Consider the following 11,228-nt stretch of genomic DNA (forward strand, 5'->3'; position numbering starts at 1 on the left):
CGACGTTTCTTTCACACAGAAGAACTCTACGAAGGGAGATAACTATACTGGTACTTCTCACGGCGCATGGGCCGTTTGTGAATGTGTCCTTCAAAGTTCAATATTTTACATGCAGTTTTGGTGCAAAGTGTATCGTGTAATCAGTTATTGTGCATGTGACGATATGAAGAACTGACGAGCATTGCTGTTAAATATTGGCAGGTTTTTGTGTGATTCGCAGGTCTGGCCACCGCCAGGGCAGAGGTGACATTGAGTGAGTTGTTGTTGTAACTTATAGCCCAGGCTACTTTTTTCGCTCACAGACCCAAACTGTGAGTGGCAAGTCAGACTCACCTAGATTATGAACACTGTCAAACCATACACAGGTATTATGTCTGGTAATAACTGCTGAGGAAGGGCAGTTATAAAGACTAGGTTGATCCTTTCGTTGGTCAGTGAGCCCCTTGTTAGATGTTCATTGTGAAAAGCTAGTTCCAGTTCATCACTCTACCACTTCACAGCAACCTCAAGTTTACAATTCCCAAAGGAAGTACCAAGTCTACATGACCAAAGTTAAAAAAATATAACATGTCAGTAAGCCAATATTATTTTCCAAGCTTTGTTCGGCAATGGATGGTCCAAACCAATGTCAAAGCATGCTCCATTTAAAAACCTGATACAGTTGCCATGGCAGTGCAACACCGAGTTTGAGACAAAAAAAATTATCTACAAAATATGTCAGCACGGCCTTAACTTAAGTTTGCAAATGCTTATGTAATTCCTTATCTTTTTGTCTGTGGATTTATCATAAGCACAACGTTGATCTGTTATATCCTCGGTCCAAGATTCCTTAGTGATGCTCGAAGTGAACGGCTATACTGACAGCCTCGTCATATTTGACAAGGGCAGGTAATTGTATCAGGTTGTTAAATGGACGCTGGTTTGCCAGTTGTGGTCATCCTTGGCTGAACAAAAAAAAAGCCAAATCTAATGTCGGAGCAATCTCAGACTAAACTTTTTTGTATTCATTTCTGTCAATTTGAACTTCTATATTATTACATTAAATACTGAAGCATTACAGTCGTTGTTTCACGTTGACATTTCATGAATACTTTAAATGAAAAGGCAATGAATACTATGACCTATGTCCTTAGTTTAAATTTTAGAAGAGGGGTGGAAACAGATCTAGACACCTCAGCCAGATTTTTTCTGGCATGCTTGATAAGTCTTTAAATCACCTGTTAATCTGGAATTCTTACCATGGGATACACTATTTCAGGGAAACTGGAAACATGATGTCATATCATGTGTACACTACACACGTACGGCTAATATGAAACAGGTGTGCTCTCGAGTTGTAGAATAACTTGAGCCTGATTGATTAGAATTGGTAACATGGCAGTGCTTTTGGTCTTCTCTGTAGAACTATGCTAGTTCTGTTTATTATAGGTTTACAACATGTCATTTCAGTATAAAATGGTTTGTTTTTTATCTGAGACCTTTATCTTACGTTGCAATCTTGTAATACCTGTTGGACCTGTTTGCGGACTGGGGCTTCATTTCCTGTATATACATGTAGTTGCTGATTACGTCGCAGACCTGGGAATGGCCATGGGTTTCCCTCTGGCTCTATCTAGTTTCGTCACAGAAAGGCTTTCGTATAAGTGAAAGTTACTGGAGTATGGTGTAAAATACCAGCCAAATAAATTAATAGTTGCAAACTGGGATTTACCTGAAGTTGAAGACTCTTAGTACATCAGTACAATTCTTATAGAACCATCACTGATTCTAGTCTTCTCTTTTTCTGAAATTTCTATCTGTGACTTTCAAGTCTTGCCCTAAAATTTTTACAGGAGAGTCTGACTTATCATCATGATAATCATGGATGCACAAAATTTAGATCTCATTGCTAAAATTTTCTCTGTAATTAACTTTCTCATTTTTTGTTACAGCTTTCCACCACTCGTTAAGCACTACCATGTCTAAGATCAAGGGATTCCTGAGAAGAAATGTTGTCTGGTTGACATTCATTCCCCTGATAATAGGCATACACTACACCTGGTACCGTATACAGCTGAATGAAACTCTTGTGCCAAGAGACGTGAAGAAAGCTACAATATTTGGCCATCCTGTTGTACCAGAAATTTCTGATGACCAGTCATCTCCAAGTAAAAAGTAGAGCACTTCAAAAGGTGACATTTATGATAAACCTTGAAGCTGTTATCCATAAGCATTGTCTTATTCCCCTTACAAGGACTAGCTTCTGACAGCCCAAGAAATTTGTTTCTAGGTACCATTTATGCATACAATGACATACCTAATTATGGAGATTGGTAGGCAGTGTACAGTACAGCTCAGGCTAAAAGTCACTTGTTTACCGCTCGTATCAATTTCTGAGATACTGAACTAATCTCCTGCCTGGTTTTGACTTTTAGCCTGAGCTGTACTGTAGGTAACCTAGTGAACATTAGGAATTTTACCAGCATCTTTGGGAATCTTTTCTGCAGTACTCCAGTGCTTATATCAACAAATTCGTGAAAGAATGATGTTCCACTTAAAAAAAAAGGAGCCCATTTCACAAAGCGCATGTAACGTTACATGCAGCTAACTTCCATAGTGATCAGTATTGTAGGTATTGCGTTGCCATGGTAATTACATCATACAAACCAGTCAAATAAGTCATCATTAGTAAAAGATTAAAGGATTAGTGTCCAGATTTACCTACTGGTCCTAATGATAAAGATTTTAACCTGTTCAAACAGTATGTTACTGGAAAGCTTCTGAAAAATGTATTGATGACTTTAAATCTACCGAAAACAATAGATTTACTGCCCTAACTGATCTGCAGCCAGCTACCCTTCACAGCAGTGCAGCTCAGTGGATGATGTCACGGATGGCCAACCAAAGTCTAGCTGGCTTAATTAACATGGGAATTCGTGTCAAAAGGATGTCATTGTCCAGATTGATTCTAGCTGCACAGAAGTAAATATACTGCTGTATCAATTTGAACACATACCTGGTAGTGGAAGATGTTGAAGTGCCAATTTATGACACTGACATCTCTGGCCACACTTTAGATTCTGAGTTTTCAAACTTTGAATTTGATTGTTGTCCAGACATTTCAAACTGCATTGGCAATAGACTGGTAAGCTATAGCTTTGACAACAAATATCATTCTATTCTCCCAGGGATCCTAAATTCATACCTGTATTTGATGACAAAGCAGGTACGTTATTTTTGGCATTTTGGATGGACTATGCCTGTTGGGCTATGTACGATGTGGACATTGACATTAGTGTACAGAAGTTTAGTATCTATCAGTTTTCAGTTCAGTTAATAGTATTTTATACTTCTGTGTGAAAGTGTTGTTGGCAAATTCAGCTGCATTCCTCTCATAGCTTTCAGCTGTAAAATGACAAAAGCAGATACGGCTGTTTTTGGTGGGTACAAAATCCTTCCATCTTGTGCTGTAAATCCACGCCTTCCTTAGGTTCAAATAGTCTGGAAACTTGAAAAAACTAACTCCTGGGTTCTTTGGCCTCCAGTTTTTACAGCTGTATGCAGAACAGAAAACCATTTCGTGGGGAAATGCAATATGCTTGCTGTCACTCTTGTTTTTTACACTGAACTAAATGGCGAAGCTATGACAACTCGTAAAGGTTGGACTTGTATGATGTAATTCAGGGGAGACTTCCAAGTGTTAGCAGAAAAAATGCATGAAACCAGCCTCAATATCTAGTGATTTTAAGTGCCATATTAGATATGGTTCGAAATGAGAAAACAAGGTTAGTTAATGTTTCAGTTTCTGAAACAGGTTGCGGAGGGGTGGAGGGGCGGGATCCATTGTGTACAGGTACAGGAGACGGGTGCTACACTGGGTGCTGAGAACTCCTGGAACACCACAGGAACTATTCTTCGTGGTTTCTGCGTACCATGACTGGCTGGAGAGATGGTGTCCTGTCAAGTGTCTTTGCCATAAACAGAGGTTAAAAATCCCTCAGAGATAGAGCACTTGAAGAGTGGTGGCACTGAAGCCATCCTGGGAGAGGTACATATAGACCTCGTTGTAAAGCTGTGACTATCAAGCTCAAGGCCGACCAATAAGAATCCTGGAAAGGTCAACTCATATATGAGTTATTTTTGTCTATCCTGTTAATATTGCATAAATATTGCCAATGTGATGTTGACGGTTAATCGTTCCTTAATTCCAATCCTGGTGATGTCATGTTTGATGTATTTTCAGATTGAGACATTCACAGTTCAGCTGCAGCCAGTAAGATGATTCGGGAAGGGATATTAAATGCAACCCTTTGGGCATTAAGGAATAAGTTTGCTTCCATAAGTTTGGTTGTTGCTGTCACCTACATTGCATCATTTCCATATTTTGCTCAGGCAGAGATTTCAACGTCTGAAAGTCGAGCTAATTTCAGGAGAGAGAAAGAGGAGAAAGCAGCCAAACAAACACCTCAAGGATGAGACAAAAAGGTACAGTACATTGATTGGACCTGGAGACACATACAATAAGCATTACATGCTCAGTTATTTTTTAGTCCTAAAGGATGTCATTGCGGTCTCTGTGAGTTTAAGTCCAGCTCATGCTGGCTTCCTCTCTGGCCGTGCGCTGGGAGGTCTTGCAGCAACCTGTGGACGGTTGTGGTTTTCCGCCGGGCTGTGCTCAGTTTCCATAATACTGGTCAGTTAGTGAAATATTCTTGAGTACAGCGTAAAACATCATTCAAGTAAATAAATAAATAATGAACAGCCAAAATAAAGCAAACAAATAAACATTCTGACAGATCAATACTTTGTCATCAGATTTTGTGTCTAGACATGGTGTCATATGTATAAAAGCCACATTTTATCATGGTGTGAACCTTTGATTGAGTTTATTATTCAAATTTGAAAAGTGTGTTATTTGGATGACAACAGACTTGTTGGTGTGGTTCTTCATTAAGTGATTGCTCTGTGTGTTTTTTTCCCTCCCCCAGGAAGACATGTCAGTGGATAAAGTCAGGGTGGATGTTAAGAAGGAGGCTGAGTTTCAGCGTGACTTCATAGACTCTCCTGACCTCCAGGCCTGTATCAGAGTTCTCCGAGATATCGTCAAGTCTTCATATGGCCCTCAAGGTCGTCTGAAGTCAGTACAGAATTGCTGTGGAGGTCATCTGACAGTGACATCCTCATCGCGCAGGCTTTTTGGAGCTCTGTCTGTTTCCAGGCCCGTCCTTCAGCTGGTTGTCGGATCAGTTCAAGGTCATATGAGGGCGTTTGGTGATGGGGGGTTGTTTGCTGCGCTCCTCTCTCTCAATCTGATTGAAAATTCATTCTGCCTTTCTGTCCAGCGACATGTTACTGTGGACCTGTTTGATTGTTTCCTTACGCTAGCCGTCGACTATTTGAAATCCCCAGATTGTAGGTGTAAGCAAGCTCTGAATTACCCCAACTTGGATTTTCTGCTAAAACTGACACACAGTGTGGTAGGGTCAAAACCGCTGTGCAATTTATACGGCCTCAAACTTGACTACATTAGCAGAATTTTAGTGGAAGCTTTTCTTCAGTCCCTCCCTGAATCAAAAGTGCACCGCTGTCGACCAGAAACTATTCATTTCTTGACAGAGACTGGGTATTCTGTCACTGAGTCTAAAGTATTTGCAGGAGTCCTGCTTGATACTTGTGGAAGGGATATTTCCATTGTGCAGAATTTGAACTGTCAAAGTGTTTGGTCTGATAGTCATCGTACAGTACCTGTTGTTGTTGTAAACATTTCGCTTTCTGGTGACCTCGAAGACTTTGTTGAAGCAGACTGCTATGAAGTGAACTGTGATATAAATGTGGACAATGTAGCTATACAGAGGTTACAGTGTTTTGCTGAGGCACTACTCAGCAGTGGCACAAAAGCTGTGTTCTGCCAAAAAGTTGTGCATCCAGACATCAAGATATATTTGAAAAGACGGGGCATCCTTGTGATTGACAGATTAGGTGGAGCTGTGTGTAAAACCATTCAGCAGTTGACAGGTATGTTTACAACAACAATAATATTGAACTGTATGTGGTTTAAAGTTAGTGCTATTTCAGACCTAATAGAAGCTAGGCGGAAATTGTTGTGTATGAGCTGTCACAGAGCCGAGAGAAACTAGGTCACATGACGTGAGCAACTTAACAGAGATATTAGAAAGATATGAAGGATACCTAGGGAACAGAGTTAACACCACGGTTCAAACAAATTTATGACGAATGACGAATATAACTATTGAACACCTGTAAGTATAGAAGTCTTAAAGACAAAATTTTTGCAGTTTCTGTAACATTTTCCTGATGTGATGTGATAATATTTCATATGTAAGGATGAATCAGGTAGATGACAGGTGACATTAAGTTAGGCAAATATGCTGGAATGATGTCACATGTCCTATGTGGCAAGGGATGATGATAAGTGTTCTTGTATGATGTCACACCAGGCAAAATTGGAAATGACAGAAGACTTTTGTTTCTGTACTACAAGTATCCTCCAAAACTTACGACAGCGGTTTTACTACTTAGTAATTTTTTTTCCAATTTAGGAAAGCAATTCAGACTACCGGTGTCTTGATCTTTACCATTTAACCCTTCTTTCAAGATATACAGGCCTTCAGACTGGAGTAGCTGTTTAAAGAAGCTACATTATGTATGTACAATGAACATTTATGCTGTTCTTCAGAAACTAAGCAGCCTTTCACAATTTTGTTATGTGCTTTGTTACTTTTTTACAAATGCATGTATAGCATTTGGAGATGAATCTATGTAAATAGGATTGGTCAACTTTAGAGATTGTTTCAGAGAGAGAATTATTTTCGCCAGTGTTGGTCTCTCAAACATACATGGACATGTGTGTATGGAGATTGCATAATCATGAATTTTCACGTGATTAGGTATGTCTCAGTCGCTAGACACTACTGCATCGTTATCCTTTATTCTAGATATAATTTTGGGAAGTACATTTACTTTCCACTTTACCAGATCCTGATTATCAATATCCTGTTCCATTTATTTCAAGGAGCCCCAGTTGTCAGTTGTATTTCTCCATCTGTGGTTCGAAACTGTGTGGGTTCTCTAGCTAGTATTACAGTGGAAGTTTTTCATGGCAAGAGTTACCTCCTCCTGACCTCACTCTTTTCCAAGGATGTGAGTGTTGTTTTGTGTAACAGTGGAGAAGAGAGGGTGGAGGAACTAAAGGTGGGTCAGTGTGACCGTGGCATAAATTTGAAATAGCTGATTTACTTTTAGTAGTTTTTCATTCTGTAATGTAAATTATTTGATGTTGTAGAGATTACATTGCTCTCCAGGTCATTGCTCTCTATATTATGAATACTGTCCTTCCACTGACCAAATACTAGAAACTCATTATAAGTGTAATGTTCGTATGTAGTTTATAAGTGGATATATTTCGGCTGTTTCTTATCTTTCCTTATCTGTTAAGTACAGGTTTAATGGGCTGTATAAAATTCACTAGTGTCAGTTTTAGAACTACCAGTTCCACCTTTCGCTATGTGAAGAGCAGTGCATTGATGGCTTTCTGTTAAACTGACGTATGCTCTTGTATTTTTCTGGCGGCAGGTGGTGAGTGAAGCCGCCGTGCAGTGTCTGTATCGTCATCTCCAGCAGCCTGAGGTGTTGTCAGGGGGAGGGTGCTGGCAAACACACCTGAGCGGACACATTCGTCAACAGGTACTACTCCTCCCAACAACATGACTTAATAGTTTAGTACATCTAACAATTTTTGCTATTTGCTGTTACATGTATGTTAAAGCAAGAACTGTGAAGATCGTACGTGAGCCACATACATCATTAATAATTAAAAGGTATAATCTATTTATATATGCTTGTTGAAAGATGAATATCAGCCAGTTTTCATTTGTGTCTCATACAGGGTTAAGTTCATTTTAATATCTGGGAATGCTTTAATGTATGATGGTACACATAAGGAGGCTTTGAACGATTTAGAGATTGTTCTTCAGTTTATGTCATACTTTTGATTTTGATTCTGAGCCATTAAAAGGAGCAGGATATAACTCATTGAAAAGGTGCGTGACTCAAAACTGCTGGTATATTGGGTGTGAAATCAGTCCTAGCCAAGGGCAGGGAATTTCTGACGCTGTCATTGCATGTGTTGCTCTGGTGACAAAAGAAGTATGTGATGCCTGTGGGGCTGTTTGTATTCCACATGTTGTGCTGTTGTGTATTTATTTGGTGTTTTATGCCATTCTAAAGAATATTTCACTTATGTGATGGTGACAAGCATTGTGGAGCATAGAACCTGGCCCCAGCCCATGGGAAACCCACAACCATTCACAGGTTTGCAGTTGTGTACATATATGTCAAATTTGTCAATATCTTGCAAAAGATTGGTGGCTTACCATGAGCACTTGAGTTTTCTATACCCATCACACTGTCTGCCATAGTATAAGAAAAAAGCATTAAACAACAATCAAGTGAATAAAGTAAACCAAGTGTAACGATGGTAAGATGTTGTTTTATCATCTTTTCAGGTGGAAAACAAAGTAGTGATCCTGACGAGAAAATTTCATGTTACCAAGTCGACACTGTTGACTGTTTCAGAGGCTTTTTGTCAAAGCCTGGAACAGTGTGCTATGGCTCTGAGTAAGGATGGAGAGTGTCACATGACTGATACAGCCAATCAGCATTTGTGGGTGGCCCCAAGTGCATGTTGGGACAGCAAAAAGGAAAACAAACTTTTTAGGAAATGTTCCTGTGGAGAATTCTCCCGAGGGGAGACAACTAAGCTGATAGCTCTTACCAGTGTTTCTGGTCAACCACATACAGGAACATATCTTCCTGTGAATAACAAGACAAGTGTTACAAAGACAGACTTGTTGACTGGAGCCACGGTGATAGATAGCTTTCCAGTACAATTAAATGCCCTTAAGACAGCTGTGCTAACAGCCAGTGCGGTGTTAGGCATAAACCAGTATGTCAGAGATACAAATTAAGACTGCAGATATCTGGTCCACTGAATGTAATGGTCCAGAATGTAATTCAGTGAAAATACAAGTGTTTTGACTAGATCACTATACAACATCAGGGGTCAGTGTAGATCATGGAGTGTAAGATGGGAATTAATTGTAAACACAGATCAGACGAGGCATGATGTGAAATTCTTTAGAATCTGATCTACAGTTATAAATGTGAGTTTAATCTGCCTGATTATCCTGTGTCTGTCTCAGAATATATTATTTCAAAAGAATACATGCTTATTATCCAAATCAGTTTAATGTTATTTCTTTTAGTCTTGTTAAAAACAAAAGAGAAAATATGAATCATAAAATCTGCATGCAGAAGAATTTATAGTTCCTTCCTATAGGTGAAAAATTTGCTTTAAAATTCAAATTGAAAAAAATGTTGTGAAGAGGTTTCTTCTGTTATTGTATACATGTATACAAATTGTGGAAGTTTTCTTTGTGAAAACAGTTATTATTAAGTATTTGCAAATCTTTTTTTAACTATCCAATGCAACTTTGCACATAGATTCCATCAATGGGTGAGACATTGTGTCTGGTTTTCCAGTGAAGTGGTGTTGTAGATATGTCGGTATTGGAGTGAGTTAGTGAGTGCTTAGGGTTTAACGTACTTAACAGTTTTTCAGTCATATGACCATGAAGGAGTTTTTTAGAGTGCATGTCGTAGTGTGCCACGATGTTGCAGGACAGATTTCCACCGCTCTTATCTAGTGCTGCTTCACTGAGGCGACTTACCTAAGACGAGTTAGTTGCCCCTCCCTTACACTGATACGGGTCAACCACTGCACTATCCCCTTGATTCTGAACGGCAAGTGAGTATCTGTGCACTGTGAGCGGGTGGGGCACTTTGTCTGGTTTCCAGTGAAGCAGTGCTATAGAGATGTCAGCATTGGAACTGAGATACACCAAGTACTGGTGAGCCCAGTATCTGTGCACTGTGACTGGGCGGAACACTTTGTCTGGTGTCCAGTGAAGCAGTGCTATGGAGACTTCAGCATTGGAACTGAGATACACCATGTACTGGTGAGCCCAATATCTGTGCACTGTGACTGGGCGGGACACTTTGTCTGGTGTCCAGTGAAGCAGTGCTATAGAGATGTCAGCATCAGAACTGAGATACACCAGGTACTGGTGAGCCCAGTATCTGTGCACTGTGACTGGGCGGGACACTTTGTCTGGTGTCCAGTGAAGCAGTGCTATGGAGATGTCAGCACAGGAATTGAGACACACCATGTACTGGTGAGCCCAGTATCTGTGCACTCTGACTGGGTGGGACACTTTGCCTGGTGTCCAGTGAAGCAGTGCTATGGAGATGTCAGCATCACAACTGAGATACACCATGTACTGGTGAGCCCAGTATCTGTGCACTGTGACTGGGCGGGACACTTTGTCTGGTGTCCAGTGAAGCAGTGCTATGGAGATGTCAGCATTGGTACTGAGATACACCAAGTAGTGATGAGCCCAATATCTGTGCACTGTGTGTGGGTGGCACACTTTGTCTGGCTTCCAGTGATGCAGTGCTATGGAGACTTCAGCATTGGAACTGAGATACACCAAGTACTGGTGAGCCCAGTATTTGTGCACTGTGATTGGATGGGACACTTTGTCTGGTGTCCAGTGAAGCCGTGCTATAGAGATGTCAGCATTGAAACTGAGATACACCGTGTACTGGTGAGCCCAATATCTGTGCACTCTGACCGAGTGGGACACTTTGTCTGGTGTCCGATGAAACAGGGCTATAGACATGTCAGCATTGGTACTGAGATACACCAAGTGCTGATGAGCCCAGTATCTGTGCACTCTGACCGAGTGGGACACTTTGTCTGGTGTCCAGTGAAGCCGTGCTATAGAGATGTCAGCATTGAAACTGAGATATGCCATGTACTGGTGAGCCCAGTATCTGTGCACGGTGACTGGGTGGGACACTTTGTCTGGTGTCCAGTGAAGCAGTGCTATAGAGATGTCAGCATTGGAACTGAGATACACCATGTACTGGTGAGCCCAATATCTGTGCACTCTGACCGAGTGGGACACTTTGTCTGGTGTCGGATGAAACAGTGCTATAGACATGTCAGCATTGGTACTGAGATACACCAAGTGCTGATGAGCCCAGTATCTGTGCACTCTGACCGAGTGGGACACTTTGTCTGGTGTCCAGTGAAGCAGTGCTATAGAGATGTCAGCATTGAAACTGAGATACACCATGTACTGGTGAGCCCAGTATCTGTGCACGGT

General features: G+C 40.7%; 1 protein-coding gene across 4 annotated transcripts; it reads left to right on the top strand.

The window, feature by feature from the left end:
- The first annotated feature begins 74 nt into the window (after positions 1–74).
- On the top strand, positions 75–9,230 carry LOC135468052 (molecular chaperone MKKS-like). 4 transcript variants are annotated; one of them, XM_064746071.1, is made up of 7 exons: positions 75–253; positions 1,932–2,171; positions 4,223–4,464; positions 4,968–5,994; positions 7,013–7,191; positions 7,573–7,683; positions 8,505–9,230. In XM_064746071.1, exons 4-7 carry the CDS (start codon positions 4,974–4,976, stop codon positions 8,964–8,966), a joined length of 1,773 nt encoding a protein of 590 aa, XP_064602141.1. In that variant the 5' UTR covers positions 75–253; positions 1,932–2,171; positions 4,223–4,464; positions 4,968–4,973; the 3' UTR covers positions 8,967–9,230. The 4 variants fall into 4 exon arrangements, with proteins under 4 accessions (XP_064602141.1, XP_064602143.1, XP_064602142.1 ...); XM_064746073.1 differs by having other exon boundaries at positions 4,372–4,464; XM_064746072.1 differs by lacking the exons at positions 75–253; positions 1,932–2,171 and adding an exon at positions 3,838–4,027.
- Positions 9,231–11,228: the final 1,998 nt, after the last annotated feature.

The sequence above is a fragment of the Liolophura sinensis genome, chromosome 6 (assembly GCF_032854445.1).
Source record: "Liolophura sinensis isolate JHLJ2023 chromosome 6, CUHK_Ljap_v2, whole genome shotgun sequence".
Lineage (NCBI taxonomy): Eukaryota > Metazoa > Mollusca > Polyplacophora > Chitonida > Chitonidae > Liolophura > Liolophura sinensis.